The 24,648-nt window shown below is 47.0% G+C and overlaps 1 protein-coding gene and 1 long non-coding RNA gene across 2 annotated transcripts in view; one reads left to right on the top strand and one right to left on the bottom strand.

The window, feature by feature from the left end:
* The window catches only part of LOC112546356 (uncharacterized), a 30,347-nt gene extending 16,638 nt beyond the window's left edge, over positions 1 to 13,709 (bottom strand). Inside the window, exon 1 of the long non-coding RNA XR_003090034.2 lies at positions 13,232 to 13,709. This is a non-coding gene — a long non-coding RNA (uncharacterized LOC112546356). The remainder of the gene's footprint in view (positions 1 to 13,231) is intronic.
* A 71-nt stretch (positions 13,710 to 13,780) lies between these two features.
* DHRS7B (dehydrogenase/reductase 7B) overlaps positions 13,781 to 24,648 on the top strand; it is a 28,539-nt gene continuing 17,671 nt past the window's right edge. The window contains exon 1 of the mRNA XM_006126617.4: positions 13,781 to 13,915. Coding sequence (XP_006126679.2) covers positions 13,896 to 13,915 — 20 coding nt within the window. The 5' untranslated portion in view covers positions 13,781 to 13,895. The remainder of the gene's footprint in view (positions 13,916 to 24,648) is intronic.

Here is a 24,648-nt window from a genome sequence, read left to right as displayed (position 1 = left end):
CTCCTCCCTCCCAATACTTTCTGAGCACCATGAATCTGCTGATTCTCGCTCCATCCCTGCTCCTCCCCCACCCTCCCAGACCTTGAACACCGCAAATCAGTGCGCGAGAGGCATGGGGGAAGAGGGCAGCGAGAGGATGCACGGGCTGCAGGTGGAACCTGAGGGCATGACTACACTGGGGAGTTATTTCGAAATAACAAGGCGAGCGTCCACACTACCAAGCCCGTTATTTTGAAATAATGGATTTGCTATTACAAAACAACAACTCCTGCTTGTGAAGAGAAATAAGATTATTTCTCAATAGTTATTTTGGGAGTTATTATTTTGAAATAACCTGGTAGTGTAGACATAGCCTCAGTGGGCTGTGGGCCGCAGATTGCCCATCACTGCGGCCTCTGAGGTGAAGAAAGGCCACTCATGCAGCCCAGTCACTAGTCTGCATTGCCCATCACTGGGGCAGATGGATGTTTTGGGAGCTGGTTAGAGGAAAATTCAGGCTTCTAGTATCTGGAGATTAGGTATTTGGGAAACAGGTAGGAATATGGAAATAAGCACATTAGCTAAATTTCTCTGTTACAAGGCTCAACAGTGAAATTTTAACATTAGCATTTAAACTGTTATCCTTAATTTTCAGAATCAATGACCTATTGAAATGAATAGGGAAGTTCATACCGCTCAGAGATATTCACAGAATCACAGAAATTTAGGGCTGGCAGGGTCCTTGAAAAGTCATTAAGTCCAGTCCACTATACTGAGGCAGGAGCATGTAAATCTAGACCACCCCTGACTGATTTTTGTCCAACCTGCCTTTGAAGTGTATTCCAGAGCTTAACTGCTCTAACTTAGATTAGATGTTGGGAAAAACTAACATCTAACCTAAGCCTCCCTTGCTGCAGATGTAGCCAATTACTACTTCTCCTATCTTCAGTGGTCACAGAACAATTGACCATAGTCTTCTTTACAACAGTCTTTAACATAGCCGAAGATTGTTATCAGGTTCCCCCTCAGTATTCTTTTCTCAAGATGAAACCTGACCACTTTTAACCCTTCCTCATTGGTCAGAAGTTTCTAAACTTTTTATCATTTTGCGGGCTTTTCTCTGGACTCTGTCCAATTTCTCCACATCTTTCCTGAAGAGTCTCACCCAGAATTGGACACAGTACCACAGTTAAGGCCTCATCAGCACCAGGCAGAGAAGGACAATCACCTCCTAGGCCTTACATACAACACTCCTGTTAATACATCCCAGAATGGTAGCAGCTGGTTTCATCACAACTATATCATATTGTTGATTCATATTCAATTTGTGATCCACTATAACCCCCGATCCTTTTCAATAATATTAACACCTCACCAGTTATTTCCCATTTTGTAGCCGTGTATTTGAATTTTCCTCCCTAAATGAAGTACTTTGCACTTATCTGTCTCAAATTTCACCTTGTTGAATTCATACCAATTCTCCAATTTGTTAAGGTCATTATGAATTGTAATCCTGTCCCGCAAATGCCTGCAAACCTCCTGGCTTGCTGGTATCTACAAATTTAATAAGCGCATATTCTGCTACATGATCCAAGTCATTAATGAAAATATTGAATCGTACCAGCCCCAGATATTATTTCAGGTCATCTGTAGAATAAAGTATCTTTTCAAGGTTATCTTCCCAATCATAAAGGCTAGTCTTAAGCAACAACAAACAACAAAGTTTGATTCTGGAGCAAAATTCTACAGTAAAGGTTGAATTCTACAGCAAATGCAGTGGCAGTGAACATGTAGCGCCCTGGCTATGACCCTGTCTATAGAATCCAAACATTAATGTACACTTTTAAAAAGCAACCTCTTACTTGTTCAACTCTCCAGTACTTATTATTCCAGAGCAGAGAGTTAAATACTGCACCAAATCTCATAGCCATTACACATGCAAAACGCCCCTGCAAGTAGCTGGGAGATTTGGCTTGCCATTGACTCTGACTGAAAGTGAGCACCATGTGACAGCTGTTTGGTGGTTCTCACATGAGATTTGTAGCAAGGAAGGGATCCTGAGGGACAATTATTCACAGCACAAAATCCATCACCGCCATTGACCCAAATTGGCATCGTGTGGTAGAAGATAAATATCCTAAGGATCCTTTGGAAAAGAGAACAATACCAAATTAGCACAAGAGCAATGTTCTCTCTTTTCCATCCATGTGCAGAATAAATGTGAAGTGCACCAAGATGTGCAGATGTGCATCACCAATAGAAACACATGCTGGCCATGGGCACTCTGCTAATCAGCTAGGTGGCATTTAAATCTCTCCTGGGTGGCCATCCAAGCACACAGCTTACAAGGAACACTGCAGAAAAGTAGTATTATTAATATCACATTAGTATGCACCATTAATATAACAATAATTCAGTGCAACTTGTACAAGAGACCAGTCTATTTGGCACCCCCTTTTTCACAAACTTGGCTCCAAGTATTTTGACACATACCCAATAAAAGGAAATTATTTTTGTTGGTCCCTTGACTTGTCTTTTTAGGCAGGTGTCACTGTAATTACAAACCTCACAGCAGTGCAGGGAGACTTAATTATGAGAGTTACTGTGAGTGCATTGTCAGACAGCTACATTCCAGTCCTTTTGGCTAAGACACCTGGATCTGATTGAGATGAGCCTATTGACTAGATAATTAAAGTCTGTGAAGTTCTTTAAGATCCTCATGTAAACAGCAGCACGGACACACACCAAGCAAGGTTGATGCAAAGCCCATTAACTCCACCAGGAAGTAGCTTTTTAAAAATCTTGCTGTACCTCTCAGCATATATACTGCAAGATTTTACTTTTTCAAAAAAATGTGACTCACCAATTTCAAACTGTGACATTTCAGTCCTGAACTATTCTCAGAGCAGCTGGTTCTATGACACACAGAGATGTGGGCTAGGGGTGGGGGAGAAAGTCACATTGAGCAGCTTCCACATTTCAATCTCTTCCCCCACACAGGTATGTTGCTTTGAACCTTCACATGTTGGGTGAAGCTTGATGTGGCAGGGGAGGGAGAGTTAGAAGAAACCCATTTGCAGCTCCAAAATTCCATGGGTAGTTCTACATCATCCCCAGTGTAGTTTGGTGCAGCCTCAAAGCAAGTGCAATATCATCATCATCAGCGTAATACCCTTGCATGTGAGCATGGCGTCTCTTAAAGCACAACAGTGGCGTGTGTACATCAGCATGTATGGGACATGGCTATCCCAGCGGCATGCTGCAGACATGGGCATCAGTTTGGCTGATCAGTGTGTCACAGAAGCCAGGCAGATAAGTTCATTAACATTTGGGATGCACTCATTTAGTCTGAGAAGTAGACACATCAGCACGGCATGAGGTCACTGACACAAACTATGGTCACAAGATAGGTGGTATGAACGTGTCTGCATGAATGCAGTGTCACAGCTGTGAATGTCAGAAAGGGAAAACCTCTGGGCAGTCACACATGGGGCTGGGTACATTGCACCAGTACTCATGTAGGAGACAGAGGATGTATTTACTCTGTAAAGCGCTGTCTAGATTTCCAGCGCTAGACAAACCATTGCTAACAGTGATGCTATAAAAGCGCATGCCCTGCTGTGCCTTGTACAGTACAATCTAGCAATCTAGTGACAGATTCTGATGTGTGCTGGCGTGGGAAAACCATCCAGAATTCCGTGCAATCCCATTTGTGGCTATAAAAGAGAGGGTGTCTTTTGCGGCATCCTCTATACAACAGTGCCCCTGGTGCTGGGTGGCAAATTCAAGCCCATTCCAATCCCTCACCTGGAGAAAGCCTTACTGAAATTAATGCTCATTCAAGGAAGAGGCGTGTGCCTGGCTGCTCCAAATGGTGAGGCATGCAGCACCAGTGACCTTGAGTAGGTATTCACCTCATGAATACAAAGATGGATATAAAAGCTCTGAGCCCCTCCCCCTCCCCTTTTTAACAATTTCCTGCTTCAGGGAGGGAAATGCAGTGGATTGTTAAATGAATGACTCCATCAGAGCTGGATTTTTTTGTAACTTCCCTAAATGCCTTTCACCAGCAGGGAAGGGGGAGGGGATTAGATCTCTGAAGCCATTTCCTTGTGGGAATAGAAAACACGGAAAGAATTCAATTCCCCACCACAGCCAACATGATTCGAAAACCAGAGCCCAAAAGGCAGGCTGGCTGCTGGGTAGCTGATAGACTACAACAGCAGAAGATTATGACTGTCCACCATCCAGCATCAGTAAGTGACCCCCACCATAGTGTTAGAACAAAAAAGGGAGAGGGGGAGGAATGGAGACCACATGAGAAAAAGGAATATTAGGACATTCTATGCGGAAAAGAGTTGCAGCTGGTCAAATCTTTGATCAAAAGCACCATCTAGCGGAAAAGAAGAATGCTGCACTAGAAACCTACCCTTGGTGAGGCTGCTTACCCATACACATTGAATGGAATTTGGCTTTCTACAATGCCTCACCAATGATTTACGATAGGTTGGTCAATAAAACGAACTGCAATTTGTTCCAGAGCAGTGGACCCGGCTAAAGGCAGTAATACATGAATACAAGAATAAAAGAATTCTAAATGCAGTAAGAAAGCTTTGCCTGTCTCTAGCATCTTCCATCGGATAATCTCAAAGCAGTTTAAAAGCAATAAATAAATTAAATCCTCAGTAAAGCTCACAGACGTTAAGGCCAAAAGGGACCATTGTGATCATCTGATCTGACCTTCTGCACATTGCAGGCCATAGAACCTCACTCATTCATTCACTCCTGTATTAGACCCATAACCTCAGGTACAGAATCACTGCCATTTTATTTCATAAAGAAGAAAAGGGTTAAATGACTCGTCCAGGATCACATAGGAAGTATGAGACATATTTCAGAACAGAATCGAGGGAGTCTGACTGCTCTATCTGAATCACAAATCATTCTTCCTCCCCTTTGTTGTGAATGAATCTTAGCCCCTTACTAATCTAAGGGGGCTGGAGATAGGAAGGGTATTAGTATTTATCCAGTTCCATAGGTGTACTTGATTCTTCCCCAGCATAGTCCTTTCTCCAAAAAGCTTTCACAATTTCACATCTTGTCTACATGGGGAAGTTGGTGCACAGTAGGCCAAGTTATGAATTTTAAGTGAGCTAACTACTCCATTCTAACTCCCTGGCTATGTCTACACTGGCACGATCTTGCGCCAGAGATATGCAAATGAGGCTAAGCATGAAATATCGCCGAGCCTCATTTGCATACCTAATGAGCCGCCATTTTTGCAGAAGAGGTTCTTGTAGGGAGCTGTCTACACTGCCCCTTCTTGCACAAGAAAAACCCTCTTGCGCAATGCCGCTATGCTGATTATTTTCAGGAATAACGGCATTGCACAAGAGGGTTTTTCTTGTGCAAGAAGGGGCGGTGTAGACAGCTCCTTCTGGCACAAGAGCTTCTTCCGCAAAAATGGTGGCTCATAAGGTATGCAAATGAGGCTCGGCGATATTCCACGCTTAGACTCATTTGCATATCTATGGCGCAAGATCGCGCCAGTGTAGACATAGCCCCTGTGTAGATACTCTTATGGTGCACTGTGATGAAGCGTCTGCCCTGCACTGGCCTTTAAGGGTTAAAACCCAGCCCTGGGAGAGGACTGGAGTGGAGGAGCTGTGGCGCCAGCAGCTGTGGCAGGAATGAGCCACTTAGGACCCAGCTGAGGGCAATATAAATAAATGGGGGGGGAGGGAGACAGACTCACTGACAGACTCACTCTTGCTGTGGAGTAGGAGGGTTCTAGCTCTGAGGGAAGCTAGAAACTTCCTGACTTAGAGCAGGGCTGGGGAAAGGCAGGCAGAGTTGGGGAAGCTCTGGCCAGGCAAGTTCCCAGGCTGCAGGGCCTGAGGCAAGGCCCGAGACTACTAGGGCTGCAGAGAGGTAGCCTGGGTAGGCAAAGGCAGCAAATCCACATCCCCTTGTCAATGATGAGTGGTCATTTCGGACCTTAGTTTGTCCCTGAGGCAAGGGGCTATGAAGACTGGCAGTGGGTCACAGAGGCAAGGTGGCAGGGGTTGGGGGTTCCAGAGAGGGAGGACCCCAGAGCATGGGTGGACTGCCGTAGGGCAGTACCCAAATGGGGAGGATGCCATGGTCTGGGAGGGACGTGGGTCATAACACAGCAGTTGAGAAAAACAGGTAACAACAGGTGTGACACCAGCTAAAAGGGGGTGCTCCGGAGCTGAAAAGCTAATTCTGAGTGACCAGCAGGAGGTGCCTGCGGTGGTGAGGCCCGCTGTGCTACACGCACTAAGGGCACATCTACGTTATGCAGAAGATTAATGCTCCAGAGGTCAATCTTCTGGCATTCGATTTAGCGGCTCAAGTATGGACCCATACATCAATCACTGTGGGCAGCTCCAGGTGGAGTCCAGTACTCCTCCTTTTGTGAAGAGTAAGGGAAGCTGTCCCCATCGACCTCCTGCTGTGGGCATGGCGCAGAAACATGATTTAAGATAGGTCGACTCCAGCTACATAATGTATGTAGCTGGAGTTGCGTATGTTATTTCGACCTTCCACTGTAGCATAGACCAGGCCTAGGAGTGCCTTCAGTGGGTTAGCTTAGTAGCCTTTTGAAGTGTATTAAGCCAATGTGCACAAATGCACACACCTACGCTTATGAGAGTCCACACGTGGAGTTAGTGCAGAATAGTTAGTTTGTACCGGCTAGTGCACACCAACTATTTCTGGCTTTTTCCTTTGTGTAGATAAGCCCTAAGTTACACATAACACAAAGAGAAACAGGGGAAGGGTACAACAGAAATGTATATGATGTGGTTTGTGCATGTAGCTAGAATGGGTAGGAATGGTATCTCTAGTCTCTGTTCGTCAGCAGCTGGGAATGGGCAACAAGGGAGGGATCACTTGATGATTGCCTGGTCTGTTTATTTCCTCTGCGCACCTGGCACTGACTGCTGTTGGAGGACAGGACACTGGGCTACACTGATTTCTGGTCTGACCCAGTATGACTGTTCTTATGTGCGACACACTGAAGTCAATGGGAGCTGTATATGCTTAGCACCTCTACAAATCCCCATAATTAAGTGCACATAATTATGCAGTATCTAGGATCAGAATTCTTTTTGTTCCATCTCCCCCAACCTCAACTCTCTCTCCAATCTGTTTTCACTCATTCATTTGCACAAGCCCAGAATCTATGCAGGTGGAGGGTGGGAGAGATTTTAGTTTTTACAGCAGAAGCTGTGATAATAAAAATTCTAATCAAGCTCAGGCCCTTGGAACATTTGCATTTTCTAGCCTAAGGCATTGTGAAAACTGGAACTTTCCATCCAGGTTTATTCAAGGACCCTAGGAAAGACTTTGCTAGCCTGTGCGGATCTCTGCAGAGATTGTATCACTTATAGACACAATCTCTTGCTCTGAAAAGAGGCTGCCAAAGCATTTCTAAAAGGAGCAGCCACATTTTATACTCCTGCTAAAAAAAAGATGATAAACAAGAGACAGAAAGAACTAGAGCACAAAACTGTAGCCTTAGAGAGTCAGGTTCAAAGACAGTGCATCCAGCTCAAGGATCCTTGCAAAATGAATTAGACATTGCTAGAACCACTTATAAGTAGCTCCTTGCTAAAAAAAGAGACCATACTGCTCTTCTGGTTTTGATAAACAACTTCGGTAAGGGGAGGAACAGACCTGGCAGAATATGTGTCAGGGAGGCACTGAAATGTTAGCAAGCTTTCAGCTCTTCACAGTTCTGGAAAAACAAAGTTTGAAAGAGTTGCTCAGAAGATAGCATAGATTGTAATAAAACTTCCTGCAGAAGTTTTTAAAGAGCATAACAGCTTTTGCTAAATAAAATTGCCATGTGTATTCTTCAAAGGAGAAGCCCCAGTTACAAGAGATAGCATCAAATTAATTTCTGGTGCTTGAAATCAGTGATATTAGTCCAGGAATTAATTTAATCAATGGTTTGCAAGTGTAACATTGTAGGGAATCCTGACCCTGATGAAATCCAGGGCCTTCTGTTTCATTTTGCTGAGTTTCCATCTCTAACTACAAACACAATCTAAAATGTAACCTTTATTTTCTGGATTGCTTCTGGCAAAGCTAACATCTGGGCTGTACACTTTGGAAAGGTGCCCCAGGGCATTGTTGAGTTTCAATCTGACTTTGCCAAGCATCTGAAAGGCAGATACATAGTGAGACAGTGGTGACTCTGGCTATTTCTAGTTAAGCGAAATAGGGTGGCAGATATTACACAGGTTATCATGGGAGGTTGGATGTAATCAACTCTCAGATAGCACTGAAAATGGAACTGGGTTATAGGTAGAAAAGCTGGATAGGAGCCTGTAATGACCAATGTTTCCAATGGCATTACCATGAAATAACTTGAAAAACGAGTAGTCCTGTGGCACCTTAGAGACCAACAAAAATATATATATTTCTAAACCTTCAGGGGTAGGCGAGTTAGTCTGTAACGGGAAAAACTTAAAAAACAATAAATAGTCTAGTAGCACCTCAAAGACTAACAAAACATGTAGATTGAATCATTAGCTTTCATGGGCAAAACCCACTTCTTCAGATGACCAGAGTATAAGAAGTCTAGATCCAAGAATAAATATATTTCTGTTAGTCTCGGAGGGTATGTCTACACTACCCCGCTAGTTCGAACTAGCGGGGTAATGTATGCATACCGAACGTGCTAATGAAGCCCGGGATTTGAATTTCCTGGGCTTCATTAGCATAAAGCCGGCTCCGCCATTTTTAAAAGCCGGCTAGTGCGAACCCCGTGCCGCGCGGCTACACGCGGCACGGGCTAGATAGTTCGAACTATGTAGCCATTCCGATCTATCTGTACACCTCGTTCCACGAGGCGTACAGATAGTTCGGAATAACTACGTAGTTTGAACTATCTAGCCCGTGCCGCGTGTAGCCGCGCGGCACGGGGTTCGCACTAGCCGGCTTTTAAAAATGGCGGAGCCGGCTTTATGCTAATGAAGCCCAGGAAATTCAAATCCCGGGCTTCATTAGCAAGTTCGGTATGCATACATTACCCCGCTAGTTCGAACTAGCGGGGTAGTGTAGACATACCCTAAGATGCCACAGGACTACTTGTTGTTTTTAAAGTTACAGACTCACACAGCTACCCCTCAGAGACTATGAAATAACTTGAGGGCTGTGTCTACACTGGGCCACTTATTCCGGAAAATCATCCACTTTTCCGAAATAAGCTGCGAGCTGTCTACACTGGCCCCTTGAATTTCCAGAAAAGCACTGACGATCTACTGTAAGAAATCAGCTGCTTTTCCGGAAAAACTATGCTGCTCCCGTTCAGGCAAAAGTCCTTTTTCCGGAAAACTGTTCCGGAAAAGGGCCAGTGTAGACAGCACAGTAGTCTTTTCCGCAAAAAAGCCCCGATCGTGAAAATGACAATCGGGGCTTTTTTTCCGGAAAAGCGCGTCTACATTGGCCATTCACACTTTTCCAGAAAAAGGGCTTTTCCGGAAAAGCATCCTGCCAATGTAGACGCTCTTTTTCCGGAAATACTTACAATGGAAAACTGTTCCGTTTTAAGCATTTCCGGAAAAAGGTGCCAGTGTAGACGTAGCCAAGTTGTTTTGACTTAAGAAGTTGTTATTTTTGCAATTTCATATAGAATAGTTTGCTATTCTTTCCTCTCCTCCCCCAAAGAAGAACATCAGACACAAAAGCCTACTGCAGCATCAGGTCCATAGTTTTTATAGTGAAACAGGATCAGCCTCAGTCCCATTCCCTGCCCTTTCTCTCAAGAATTTTGTTCTCTTAATAATTATGTATAATCCCGAATTAAAATTAATCCATGTCATAAGTGTAGCTCTCTTCTCTGAAGAGAAGAACAAAACAAAATAATCAGTACATAAACTGTCCTTCAAACAGCACTGGAGGAGAACTAGCTAGTCTACCACTTGCTGTAAGATATGGGTAACACATAAGCATAACAACACAGCAATGTTATTTCGAAATAATGTCGAGATGGAGGACTTCTTACTCTGACTCTTGTACCTAGGGTTGCCAAGTGTCCAGTTTTCTACCAGACAGTCCGTTATTTGCGCTCTCTGCCCGGTAAAAAAAATCAGAAAATACCAGACATGTGCAATGTCCAGTATTTTCTGAATTTCCAGCTGGGCGCCGGATGGAAGCCTGGCGGGGGCAGGGGAACAACTGGGAGACCTTTGGCACGAGACACGGACCCGCCACTCGGGTCCCTGCCAATCATGGCCCCGCCTCCTACCTGGGAGCCTCTGGTTGCGTGCAGAAGCTGGGCAGGGGAAGTGGCTGGGATTCCATCCCCGCCCGGATTCTGCTAGCAACTAAAGGGAGTGCCTGCCGGGGGCTTGGCCTGTTGAACTCCAGCTGTGACCAGTGGCTGCCCCAGCCCCGCGATGTCACTGGGCCCCACCTGCGGTGCAAAACACGGACCCGCTGCATCCCAGGGTGCTTTGACAGACACCCCAATATCCTGCAAAGTCAAGCAGTGAAGTGTCCCTGGTCTCTGTTTGCCAGATGCTGGGAATGGGCAAGAGGGAGTGGATCACTTGCAATTTTTGCGCCCTCTGTCCTGTAAAAAAAATTCAGAAAATACCAGATATTTGTTATGTCCGGTATTTTCTGTTTTTCCGGCTGGGCACTGGACGGAAGTCTGGTGGCTCCTCTTGTGGTTGCGCGCTCAAGCTGGGTGGTGCAGGTTTTTTTTTTTTGTATTCCCAATACGCGTGGTTTTTTTTGCTCAACAAAAATTTTTAGCCTGTGTGCTTAGTATTTTTTGGGAGAGCATCTGGCAACCCTACTTGTAACCCTCATTTCACGAGAAGTAAGGGAAGTCGAAGGACGAGCTTTCTTCCTTCAACTTCCTGCTTGTGTAGACAGCGCCAAAAGTCGAATTAAGCCATTCTGACTTCAGCTATGCAATTGACGTAGCTGAAGTTAGGTATCTTAATTCAACTTTTGCCCTGCCTGGGAATGTGCCTGGGAATTCTCACCTGGGATTAATTGTCTTGGCCTATGGATAAAAACAACAAATGGTCTGGTAGCACTTTATAGATTAACAAAACATGTAGATGGTATCATGAGCTTTTGTGGGCACAGCCCGCTTCTTCAGATGGATGACACTGCTGTGCCTCTGGAAACCATCTGCAGACACATTTGCCTGGATTTAACTAGAAGAGTCCACAAATTCATGGGGTAGTTTAATTTTGGAGGACTAGAAATGGGAATTAGCTGTTTGTGAGGAAAATGCTCGGAAATATTTAGTAATTAAATGTTCATTTTAAAATCACAGCCACATTTGATGCTGTTGAAAGAGAGGAACCAATGATAGGCTGGGTAAATTTAAAGAGGCAGGCCCAGAACAGCAAAGTACTGTGAAAGATTTCCCTTCTCTCCATCTCTTCCAATCCATATCAATCCTGATCTGCAGAGCTGTTATTCCAGGCTTGGGCTTCCTCACACAGCGATCAAAATACCTCAATCCTGATAGCCAATCCCCCATTGCTACTGCAGCACTGAGGCACTAAACATCGGCTCCAAAGCAGATCTGTTTTCCGCAGCAGCACACCTTTATGTGGATCCTGCTCTTCCTCAAGGAGCTCTACCAAGGCATCTATATCTACAAAGCAGAAATGAATTGCTGAAGATAGGACTAAATGTAGTGCCAGTGACAGGTTACAACCTGGCAGTCTTAGAGACTGGAAATTTCTGTTAATCCGCAGAATATGGACATCATGGGCAGCAGCAGGACAAGCTTTTCTTACAATGAAGACCTCATGGGTCTTAACCCCAAGAGAGTCCATATTTCCATGGTGCAAGGGCTATTTACAATCAGTCCATTCAGTATGAGGGACTGCAAGGAGTTCTAAAGTGATAGGAAAACTGGTGTCTCCTCAGAGTTGTACTGAGATCCTCAAATTAATTTCAGGTAGGACACTGGGCAACCACTAAAAACATAGCCTGCAGTTAAACTGCTGACCTACTGTTGAAAGGCTCAACATCCCATTACCAATCCCCCAAAGTTTATTGCCTCAGCAGGGAGGTTTAATTAATGGAGACAAAACAGTAAACCTCTTCCCCCATCCTGTAGCTTAGATAAAAATTGTCTGCAGAAGAAAGCAAAATATGGTCTCTCTTCTGAAACCCATAAGCATAGCAATCCTCAGGAGTTTATTTTATATGCAAAAATGAAGTACAGGGTTCAAATAAAATTCTGTAAATATCAAGTGGCATAGAGTCCATTCAAAAATCTCTTGATCAATCCAGTTGGTTTCATTAAGTCAAAAGAGAAAGTATTGAAAATTGATTAAAGAAGCCTCCCAACCGGATGGTGCTCCTGAGGTTTGTCTCTGGGAGGCAGTTATCAGAGTGAACTCTGTCTATTAGGTGCCCTGTGTTAATAACCATTTTTTAGGCTGAACACTTCCAGTTCAGCTGGAATGTTTCAAAATTCTGCTCAGGGGTCATTTTTTGTTGCACCTTGGCATCAACCCAAGGCACATGGGCAAGAAAACAGAAGTCAAGTTTATGTAAAAGCATGTTAACTTATTTTCAATTCATCACATAAAACCCCCCAGAAATTGCCTTACAGCTCCGGCAACATACCTCATGGCTTCAGATAAGCACTAATGTTATTTGGCAGTTACAAGAAAATACGTGCAGTAGCACAAATGTATGAAACCATATACAGTACATTGATTTTAATTGGTCTTTCCTTGACCGTCTTCTTAACATTCATCATTCTTGTTACTGGGGACTCATAACTGACATGGACTGCAGGCTGCTCTTAAAATCTCCTGTTTTACCCAAGGGTGTTGGAACTAGGGATGCTGGAGGTACAGCAGAATCCCTTGACTTGAATTAGTTTCCATTATATGCAGGGTTTAGTTTTGTTCAATTACTTTCAATACCCCACCACCCACACCCATTATAAAAATTGTTCCAGCATCCACTTATATTCCGCTGGTTCAAATATCCACCGATATTCTCTACTCCATAGATAGCATGGTGATACTATCTCAGCACAAGAGAAGAGTCTGCTCTAAAGGAGGATTCATCATCCACAACACATATGAAATCAAGAGTCCAGAAAGATTTGGAGATGGAGAGCCATTTGGATGCTTATATAAATTTACAACTGCCATAGCATCACTTCCAGGCCCCGTAATAATGACCCCATTACCACACTTCTCCTTCAACACATGTTGATATCCCATACCTGGAGTAGACTTTTGGGGCCGGTGGGAGCAAGGCTGGTGTCCTGCTACCTCTCCCCTTGGCGTGTGATTTAGGGTGAGCAGGGGCAGACACAAATACGGGCTCGAAGAAGAGTTTGTTTCTCCCTTAAAAGCAGGTGCCTCTTTACTTCCCTCTCCCCATTAGAGTACCACTGGTCTTTCTGGGCCCAGCACGCCATTGCTGGCTCTGTCGCCTCCCACCCCCAGCCTGGGGAGGGCCCCTAATCCAGGGGCTGCCCCATGGGCCTGCAGAAGGCTGCACAGCGGTGAGAAGACCCCCCCCCCCCCCCAGGGGCTGCCTGGAAATCCCAGAACACGCGTCCCAGTGATTTTCAGCTTCCACCTTGTAACCCTGACGCGGGCCCGCCCCGTGCATAGGTAATAAATGGGCAGGGCCCGCCCCCGAGCGTTGGGACCTCGGCTAGGCTCATCCTGAACATGGGTTGGGTCTCTCTTTGCCTGGCGGAACCCCCCGAAGGAGCCGGTATTTCCCGGCCGGACGGTAAGTGCGCTCGGACCCACTGGTCCGTCTTCAATCGTCCGCTCCGGGCCCGAAGCTGACAACATCCGCTCCTGGTGACGTAAGGGGGACGAGAGGTGCGTTCATTGGTCGGCCGAGAATCCCTGACACTTCCGGCTGTGGCCATGGTGACCGGGATAGCCAGGTAGGGTGGGAAGTGGGGTCCCGCCCCCGCAGAGCCAGGGAAGGCTCCGTGAGGGGACCGGGCAGCGTGGGGCGAGGCGGCCCCTCCCCCCATAGGGGCTGGCTCTGGAGAGCTTCTGCTGCGGCTGGGGACCGGCCCCGCGGCCTGGGGGGCGGGGCGGAGGTTTAACACGTCCGAGGCGGGGAGATGGGCGTTAGCAACGGGGACGTGACAGGTTAACGGGCCAGTCCTGTATACGGAACCATAACCATGGGCAGGCGGCTGCTGCGGCCCTTCTGCCCCTGCCATAGACTGGGGCAGTCCCCAGGACCTCTGTGTGTCTTCCTCCAACAGCCGCATCTCTGGGGAGGCCTTGTAAAGGGGTCCCACTGGGGTTCATGATGCTGCAGCCTTGTGGGGCTTCGGGCAATGGGATCTTCCAGGAGCTCTCAGCTCTGGTCCTGCAACTGGGCTTGACTGCACCACGAAAGAGCCCAGGCTAGCTCCGGTGCACACGATTCTGTACATTCAGCCCTGAACTTAGTCAAATACAGTAAACTTCCGATAATCCGGCACCTTTAGGACCCAGGGGGTGCCGGATTATCAGATATGCCGGACTATCAGAAGGGGGGGGGACTATGAGGGGTCTGGAGTGGGGTGGGAGGGGATGCTACCCCAGACTCCTTATAGCCCCCCCTTACGCTAGTCTGGCTCTGCCCCAGGTGTCCCTGATTCAGCTGCTGCTGGTCAGTTTCAGCAGCAGCTGAATCAGGGATGCCTGCAATAGAGCAGCTGGGGTGCTGCCGGGTTGGTCCCGCAGCGCCGAGAGGCGGTGCTACAGCACCAACCCAGCAGCACTCCAGCTGCTCTTGGGGACGCCTGGGACAGGACCCGGCAGGACCCCAGCTGCTCTGCCCCAGGGGTCCCCGATTCAGCCGCTGCTGAAACAGATCAGCGGCTGATTCCAGGAAGCCCGGGGCAGAGCTGCTCTGTCCGGGAATTCCTGGAATCAGCTGCTGATCTGTTTCAGCAGCGGCTGACTTGGGGACCCCTGGGGCAGAGCAGCTGGGGTCCTGCCGGGTTGGGCCCGCAGCGCGGAGGGGCAGCGCTACGAGACCAACCGGGTAGCACCCCAGCTGCTCTGCTCCCGGCTTCCCCGATTCAGTTGCTGGTCAGTTTCAGCAGCAGCTGAATGGGGGAAGCCTGTCCGGCTGCCCCAGCACTTCCGGGTTCCTGATGGTGCCAGACCATCAGGAGTCCCGGAGCATTGGATGCCGGACTAATGGAGTTTTACTGTATCTATTAATAGGTAGCTGTTAATACTTTTATATTAGATAATGGGAGGAGGAACACTTTTACCTCTAGGTTAACCAATTCATGTCCATCCTGAGTCAGTAGTAATGGCCAAAAGTAATTACTGTCTGATGTCTGTTCAATAGCGTATAAGAATTAGAGATGCATCTCAAACCAGATCTACATTAGAAATGTCAGTTTGAGAGGATGGTTGTTTGCATTTGGATTGTGTTGACTTTTGTATGCTGGCAAAATTGCTAGGGTCAATGCAATTATATCAACACAAAAATGCATTTACATGTATAGTTTATTTCACTTGGGGAACAAACTAAGCTATTGCAGTAAAAACACTCTTGACAGTGAAAGTGGTGTTCACACTAGTGTGGTTTGCTAGTAAAGCTATACTGGAAAACTTTTCTCATATAGGCCTGGTCTATGTGTAGATCCTAGTGCAGGGCTACTTAACACACATGCCTGTGGGCTGCAGCCCATGGTGTGGTTTGGGTTTACGCAGGGCTCAACACGGGGCCCACAGGTGAGATCCTTTGAACATGGCTGCCACTGGGAACATGCTTTGCAACGGCGAGGCATTTCCCAGTTGGGGTGAGCACTGAAAAACGCAAGTGGACAGGCTGGCTGGAACAGATGCGTACCGGGTGTTGGCATTTCTAGCCCCAATTGAGGAGGTGCCGAGAGCACCGTGGCATTGTGGGAAGTGCTGGCTGCTTAGTCTTGTGAGCATCTGACCTACTGTCTCCATGCTGCTACAATGAATACAAGCCTGATGTGAAACAGCTGGTGAAAAGTTTGCAGACACAATCTTCACATTGATTGTACTTATACTTAAGTAAATTCCAGTACTGTATTGGCAGTTTTTATTTGATTTGTTAAAATTGTGAAGTCATAACAAAAAAGTAGTCACTATAATGGTCTTTTGTTGATAAGCGTTTTAGTAGTTAAATTCCTGGACTGTCATTGCTCATTAAAAGTGCTGTCACATGTGTGAAAATCGGGTAAATATTGCACTTTATTTATATCAGCAGAACTGACTTAATTGTGGTCTGCGTGTTGTGTAGTCTTGCCTTAATTTCTGTACAGGCAGTCCCCGGGTTACATGGATCCGACTTACATCGGATCCCTACTTACAAACGGGGTGAGGCAACCCCGCACTAGCTGCTTCCCCCAGCAGACCAGGGAGACGCGAAACTAGCGCCCCCCCCAGCAGACCAGGGAGAAGCGGAGAGGCTTTTCTCAGCAGACACCTCAGCTTGAGAATAAAGGACTGAGGGAAGTGAGGTGTGGGAGAACAAAACTGAGCTCTGGAGAAATGTTTGGCTAGAGTTTCCCCTACAGTATGTACCAGTTCCGACTTACATACAAATTCAACTTAAGAACAAACCTACAGTCCCTATCTTGTACGTAACCCGGGGACTGTCTGTATTCATGCCTGTCAGTGTAAAAGAAGCTGTTCGCATATATTTGCATATATATGTAACTGCACATAAGTTGCGGCCCTTAACATATGCTGTAAGTATTATTGTGGCCCTTGGGGTTTCCAGAGTTGAGTACAGCCACTCCTCCCCAAGTTACGACCACCTCCGCTTATGACCATCTGCACTTACGACCAAAATGGTCGTAAATGCGGATCCGAGTTAGGAACGGCGATCTGCGCTTACGAACAGCGCGGTCGCCATGTAACTCTATGGGATCCGAGTTATAAACACTTCGAGTTACGTACCAAGTGTTGGTCCGTAACTTGTTTGTAACTCAGGGAGTGGCTGTGGCCTTGTCCTAGTGGATATCTGTCAGCATCAGAAAATCACAGTTGGCACCTTTGTTGGTAGTGTCAGCAAAGAGGATATGAAGAGAATGAGTTTTACAAACTGAACTACCCATAGGTGTGGTCCATAGCGGTCAGGAAGGTGGGTAAGACAGTTGTAAGGAGAGAAGGACATTGCCTCGCTGCTGTCCAGCAGTGAGTCTGTGAATAAAGGTAAGTCCCGTCTTAAACCAATACCTTTCACTGCAATTATACTATTTATAAATTAAAGAAAACCAGGGAGGAAGGTGAAATGGGATATAGGTTAATTTCCCCAAAATGTTTCAGACAGTGTTTGGTCTGATAGGATAATTTTTAAAAGTTTCAGAAGGGTAGCTGCGTTAGTCTGTAACTGGAAAAACTTAAAAAACAAAGAATAGTCCAGCAGCACCTTAGACTTAGAGACTAACAAAACATGTAGATGGTATCTTTCGTGGGCACAACCCACTTCTTCAGATGGAGTTATTTAGAATCTGGATCTTTAATAAATAGTGGGTGGAGGGGAGAGAAGGAAAAAGAAGGGGGGAGGGAGAAAAAGAATAGTCAATTAGAACTGTGGTCTTCAATCTTTAAAGCATGAGATTACTTTTTTAATTTAAATGCAATCCAGAATTCTCCTCAAACCTAAACACCCTTGCCCTGTTTCCTTCCTGCCCCTCCTCCAAGGCCCAGCCCCTGCTCACTCCATCCTCCCTCCCTCATCCTCACTCACTTTTATCAGGTTAGGGGCAGAAGGTTGCGGTGCAGAGGAGGGGGCTGCAGACTTTGATCTTGGGCTACAGGCTTTGAATTATGGGAGGGATTCTGAGCTGAGGTATAGGAGGGAGTTGAGGGTGCTGGCTCTAGCAGTGAGTTTGGGTGCAGGGTGACTCGGGTGGGGCAGGGATCTGAGGTACAGGAGGGAGTTTGGGTACACAGGGATTCAGGGCTAGGGCAGGGCTTTGGGGTTCAAGAGAGGTTCAGGACTGCAGCTGGGGTTTGGAATGCAGGCTCCAGGTGGGTACCTCTTACTACAGGTGACTTCTGAGTGGTGGTGCAGAGGACTAAGGCAGGCTTACCCCTACTCCTAAAGTGAAGCAGGGGAGGTTTAGATTGGACATTAGGAAAAAATTCCTAACTGTCAGGGTCATCAAATATTGGAATAAATTGCCAAGGGAGGTGGTGGAATCTCCCTCTCTGGAGATATTTAAGAACAGGTTAGATAGACATCTGTCAGGGATAGTGTAGACGGAGCTTGATCCTGCCTTGAGGGCGGGGGGCTGGACTCGATGACCTCTCGAGGTCCCTTCCAGTCCTATTATTCTATGATTCTATACTCTGGTCCTGTACCATTCCCAAAAGCAGCCAGCAAACTCTCTCCATCCCTCTCCCCCCTCTGCTCTGTGGAGATGGGGTACAGGGTGGGGGGAGAGGCACCCTGACATCAGCACCCCCTCCTCTTCTTCCCGTGCCCTGCACAGCAAGCAAGAGGCTCCCAGAATTGGTGGGGCAGCTCCAAGGCAAAGGACAGGAGCAGTATAGCAGTGCTAAGAGGGGCAGATGAAGAGCCAACATTTGACAGCCTCCCTGCAAAACCTGTCAGGATCACCTGTCAAAGGCTCCAAGATCTACCAGTAGATCCGGATCTACTGGTTGGTGACCACTGAATTAGAGTGGCCATGCTACATGAAGCTGATAGAGAAGGTACTAAGTGTTCTTAAGTGCCCATTGTTTGTTTGTTATGTCATTAGGATGTGGGATGTAGTGAACCATCCACCCAATGTCTTTGTTCATACCTCTGTTGAAGGAATCAAACTTATAAATGAAGTTGAGCTCTGAGGACTCCCTGTGGAGTTGGCATGTGAAATTGGCCTGAAACAATACAGTGACATTGAGATCCTTTACAACTATTCATTATATTTTAAGTTTTTCCAGAATAATTTTCAGTAAGAGATTCTTCTTGGCTTCTGAATCTTTTTTTTTTTTCTGTGTCAGTGTTTTAGCTTGTGCAGTTCCACAAGCGCCTCAGCAGAGGACTTAAAAAAGGGGATATAGAAATAAAGTTATATGATCAAATGTAGGAGGCTTTAAAAATGGTGTGATTAAAAATGATCTGTCCTGAATAGGGATGTAAGAGGTTAACTGATAAGCATCAGCTTATCGGTATCTGTTACCAGTTAAACCCTACCCTGCAGGTACGTGCTGGCTCTGCTCCTGGGGAGCCAGCTGCTGCCCCTCACTGCAAGCTTTTAAGGCAGTGGTTCCAACCATTTTACACCCAAGATCACTTTTTAAATCTCAGAACAAGCAAAGATCTACCACCCCATCCTTTCCCCAAGACCCCACCCCTTCCTCGAAGCCCTGCCCTCTCTATTCTCCTCCTCTCCATCACTTGCTATCCCCAGCCCTTATACACTCTACACTGTCACTTTTTTCCCAATTCTTATGTGGGAAGAGGTTTTTCCAACATTTGGCCTGTCTAGACTGGACCAAATGTTAGAAAAAACCCTTCTTTTGGAATCCCCCTTATTCATCATGGAACAAGGAATATAGGGGTTACTGAAAGAGCATGTTTGCTCTTCCACTAAAAAAAGCAGACGAACAAATGCATCCCAGGACGCGGAAGAGTTTTTCCAGGATCTCTCTGGAATCCTGGAAAAACTCCTGCAGTCTAGCCGTACCCTCACTGGGTTGAGACAGGGGCTGTGTCTAGACTGGCCAGTTTTTCTGGAAAATCAGCCACTTTTCCGGGAAAAACTTGCCAGCTGTCTACACTGGCCGCTTGAATTTCCGCAAAAGCACTGACGATCTCATGTAAGATTGTCAGTGTTCTTGTGGAAATACTAAGCTGCTCCTGTTTGGGCAAAAGTCCTTTTGCGCAAAACTTTGGCGCAAAAGGGCCAGTGTAGACAGCTCAGATTTGTTTTGCGCAAAAAAGCCCCGATTGCGAAAATGGCGATCGGGGCTTTTTTGCGGAAAAGCATCCGTGCCAATCTAGACGCTCTGTTCTGAAAATGCTTTAAAAGCATTTGCGGAAAATCATGCCAGTCTAGACGTAGCCAGGATGTGTGGGCTCTGAGGTGGAAATGAGGGATTTGGGTGTGGGAGAGAGGTGCAAGCTCTGGGAGGAAATCTGGATGCAGGAGGAGGTGGAGAAGTGGATGCTGGCTCGGGGAGGGGGCTTCAGGCTGGGGAGTGCTGGGGTCAGATGGGGTTGTACTAAGCAACAGGCTTGTGGCTGTGAGGGTGCAGAAATTTGGGTTGGGGTATGTGAGGGGCTCAGGACAGGGGGTCCAGTGTATGATAGGCTCAGATCTAGGGTCTGGGAGGGTGCAGGAGTGTTATAATGCTGCGGCCAGATGGGGGCTTGGCTCCAATGGGGGAGGATTCATTTTTAAATAAAATACTGTCAAACACAAAAAGTTTCTGCTTTGTCTGTCTTTATGAGAAGGGAAGTGAACCTATTTTGAGTCAGGGGGTCACTGACCCACAGAAAAGTCAGTTGGGGCCACACAAGGGAGATGAAAAAAAAACCACACAAAAAAAACCCCTCCTTCCAACCCCCCCCCCCAAGCCTCACTAATGTGGCCCCAACTGTGCTGGTGGAAGCAGGGGACATGATACTGGGGAAGGGTGCCAATGGGTGCTGGGGCAGGGAACAGAGTGGGGTGCCAATGGGGTGGGGGCAGGGTTCTGCAGCAGGGCACAGGGGAGAGGGGACAGGGTTCTGCAGCAGGGAACGGGGTACTAGTGGGAGCAGGGAACAAGGTGCTGAGGTGGGGGCAGGATTCTGCAGCAGAGGACAGGGTGCCAGTGGGGGACAGGAGAGAGGGGACAGGGTGCCGGGGGGAAGGGACAGAGTTTTGCAGCAGGGGAGAGGGTGCCAGTGGGGGCAGGGAGTTCCCTGCACTAACCTCCTCCCAGGACTCTTCCCCGCCTCCCCCCAAAGGAGGGAAGCCCCCGCACGTGCCTCCTCCAGGGCCAATTCCTCTTCCTGAAGAGGAGGAAAGCCCTGGTGTGCGCCTCTTCTGGGGACCCCCCACCCTGCAAGTTCTGGCATGCCACAGACCTGAGGGAGAGGAGCAGCCAGCACACGTCCGGAATCCCCAGAAGTGGCGTGCAGCTGCAGGACTTCCGTCCACCCCGAGGAAGCCAGCACTACCTCCATTTTCGCTGGAGGTAGGCATTGGGGCTTCTGGGGGGTGGGGAGAAATGGGGGGGCCCCTGAACGTCTCACGATCGACTGGTTGAGCCCTTGTGATCGACCAGTTGATCACAATTGACCAGTTGGTGACCATGGGTATAAGGCTTATATTGCAGAGCTCAAAGCATGGGGCTGCAGTTGGCTCCCAAGGAGCGGCGTCAGGAGCCGACACATGCTAGGACCTTGCCTGCTCCATTTCAGAGTCTGCAGCACAGGGCAGTCAGCTCTCTATCCAAAACCAACCAGTTAACCATGTAACCACTAGGATTTTGAATGGTTACTGGTTTTGGAGCTTTTTTGCATCCCTAATCCTGAACTCTTGGTGCTCCTGATAGTGCTGAAAACATTCATGTTTTCCCCTCTTTGTCTCACGTGGAGATCGCTATATTGTATAATGATGACATGTCAAATCATACCCAACTCAGTGAGTTCTGTGGAATGGCCACTGATTGCCAACTTAGAAGTTTTAGTGGTAGCTGATTATCTCTGAATAGTTTCCACATTATTTTCAGTTCATAGATTCCTTTGGAACAAATAGTACTATGAGTCTAAACTACTGTTTTTCAATAATTTTCTGTAATTGTTTATGTGTGTAGGAGTGCTTTGCTGTCCCTCTCCATAAGACCCAGAGGAGGGAGTTCATGCCTGTTCAATCTCTAGTCACTAGTAGGAATGTTAAAATGTGTTTAATTATGTAACTGCTGAATATTTCAGCGGTTACACAGTTACAGGGGATTGGAGGCAGGAGGAACTTGTGCTGCCTGGCTCCTCCCCCGACACTGCTGCCTTTGTCCATGCTCATCGGTTAACTGTGTAAACAGTTATACTTTCACATCCCTAGTCCCTACCATGGCAAGAATTAGCTGTTTCTAAGGCTAGTATTGCCAGGTATCTGGTATTCACCTGGGCAGTTCAGTATTTTTGTCTCCTGTCTGTTAAAAAACATTCAGAAAATACCGGACACCTAAAATGCCTGTTATTTTCTGAATTTTCCTGGCCAAGAGGTGAAAATCCCAGGTGCTTACCAGGTTCTGCAGGGGAGCTATCCCGCCTGCGGCAGGGAGACAAGATGGCGGGCGGCCGCTGGCAGGCTGTTAGGGCCAAAAAGCCTCAAAAGCGTTTCTTAAAGGGGCCATGCTGGTTTTTAAATTTTTTTTTTTTTTTGCTTAACTCTCGGGGTCCTTTTTTTTTTTTTTTTCCTCAACAACTTTGGTCTCCTTTTTTCTCAACAGAATTTTTTCCCTGGTGGTTTTTTTTTGAGGGATGTGGGGGGGTGTTCGGTAGTTTTGGTTAAATCATCTGGCAACCCTATCTAAGGCCCTCGCCCTCTATGCAGGGCCTGAGCACCAAATAGTCTAGGGCAGTGTTTCTTAAACTGTGTTCCATGGCACATCGGAGTGGAGAAAAACAGAGTTCAAAATGGCCACCCTTAAAGAGGCAGACGACTTTTTTTTTCTCAATAACTTCCTCCCCAACCCTTCCCCCCCACACACAAAAAATCCTTGGTGTTCCTCATTTAAAAAAAAAATTGTTTGGTGTTCCTCGGTCTTATAAAGTTTAAGAAACACTGGTCTAGGGGCTAAACAATCAGATGTCTATGTCTGCCTGAGCCACAACAAATGCAGAACTCTTGCCTAAGGTGGAGAAGCAGCCACCCCAGAGGTGAGATAGGTAGGGAGACTCAACCCCATTCTACTCCACTGGATCCCAGCCCAGGGCCCTAGCAATGGAGGTGGTTTCCACCACTGAGTTAATGTGGATCCAGCCAAACACTGACTTGGATTCAGGCAACAGCACAATTGGACTATCAGCTGGTATTCCTGGGCTACTTCTTAAGCTCCTCTCATAGTATATGTATTGTTTGGGATTGTCCTCCATCTCCCCAGGGTACACTGCTAACTGCAATTCTGGCAGCTCTGTGTAAGGTCCTTGGCACTGTAGAGTTCTCGGCAGGAGGCATCTGCTGCTCCAGCCCAACTAAGCTGCAGGGCCCACCTTTTATACTACTTGTTCTGCCCATGTGCTTCTGGTGGGGGCAGAGATGGGTGTCCTGGCTCCACCCATCAAAGGACAGGCAGGGATTCCTCCCTGCCAGCCTCAGAGGGAGGCCATGTCCACTTGCTACAACATGAATTCAGTCACGTCACTGTTAAACCTCTTTTTTTTCTGATCAGATTCTGAATTGGAACTCATACTTTAATTTGCAGAGAACTCTCATGTGGGTACAAGGAAGTTCTCAGTTTGTTACAAACTAGGGATGTTAGAGTGTAACAGACAAACCATTTAACCAATAAGCAACTCAGCCAGCTCCTGAGGAGAGAGCTTCGCTGTAGCAATGGAGCGAAGCCATCTCCCCCGGAGCGGAGCCAGCAGGGGCTGGCGGCCCTGCTTCCAGGGAGGCTTTGTTGCGGGTTCTGTAGTTTTAAGCTTTATACTGTAGTGCCTACAGCATGTAATTGTTTGAGATTTTCAGTAGGGATGTAATAGTGGAGTCAATTAACTGAGAAGCCAAAGCTTATAAGTTAATGCAATAGACTACACGCATTTCGCCCCTTGCCTTGCCAGTAAATTTTTTTGCAGGCTGGCCAGCAGCCCATTTCAGTCCTGGCTTGCAACGGGTCCGGGACCTACCCTTGCTGTGGCTCTGCATTTAAAGTGTATTAGAAGCTGGGTGGGCAGGCAGTCCGGCTCAGTTCCAGCTCGCCCTCGGTCAGGGAGCTCAGACCCCCCCGCCCTCCAGACAGGGCTGCTGCCACCCCACACTGCTGCCTCTTTATTAGAGGCAGCAGCACAGGGCGACAAGCAGCTGGTCCACAAGGGGAGCTGTTTTTTAAACCGGCTCCCCTCACGGACCAGCTCCCTCCTGGCACCCTGCACTGCTGCATCTGATACAGAGGCACAGCGCGGAGTGGCAGAGGGCTCCTCAGGAGTGAGGCCAGAGCGATGGCTGCTGGCCCTGCCATTGGGGACCACAGAATAGTCAACTAATCAATAAGAATTCACGAGGTTACTCAACTATTCAATTAACTGTTTTTAACATCCCTAATTTTCACTGGTTACACGGTTACCTAGTTAACCAACTTTTAACATTCCTATTACCATCTAAAAATTGCTGTTCATTTTTTATGAGCTCATTGTAACAGTTTAATAAGTGACGTTTCCACCTATTTTTTTTTAGTCTTAGGTGTGAGATTTTTTCATCTCCAAAATGATTCGCTCAGTAGATTAACCGATATAAAACATAAACAGCTCTTGGCCAAGCACTTCAGACATTGGGGCATCTCAAGGATGGAGAGAAAGGAGGGGTTTGTTTTTTAAATATGGTGTGATCCAGTTTCAGCCTCTCTACTCCACTGGAGAATGGGACTGCATTTGGAACATGCTCCTTCTGCTCTGCAGAGATCTCTGCTGATTCATGAGTCTTTCCTTGCCCCTGCAAAGTACATAAAATTGAATTAT

This window comes from Pelodiscus sinensis, chromosome 16, assembly GCF_049634645.1.
Source record: "Pelodiscus sinensis isolate JC-2024 chromosome 16, ASM4963464v1, whole genome shotgun sequence".
Classification (NCBI taxonomy): domain Eukaryota; kingdom Metazoa; phylum Chordata; order Testudines; family Trionychidae; genus Pelodiscus; species Pelodiscus sinensis.
The sequence above is the reverse complement of the archived record's forward strand: the minus strand, read 5'-3'. Positions and strand labels throughout refer to the sequence as shown.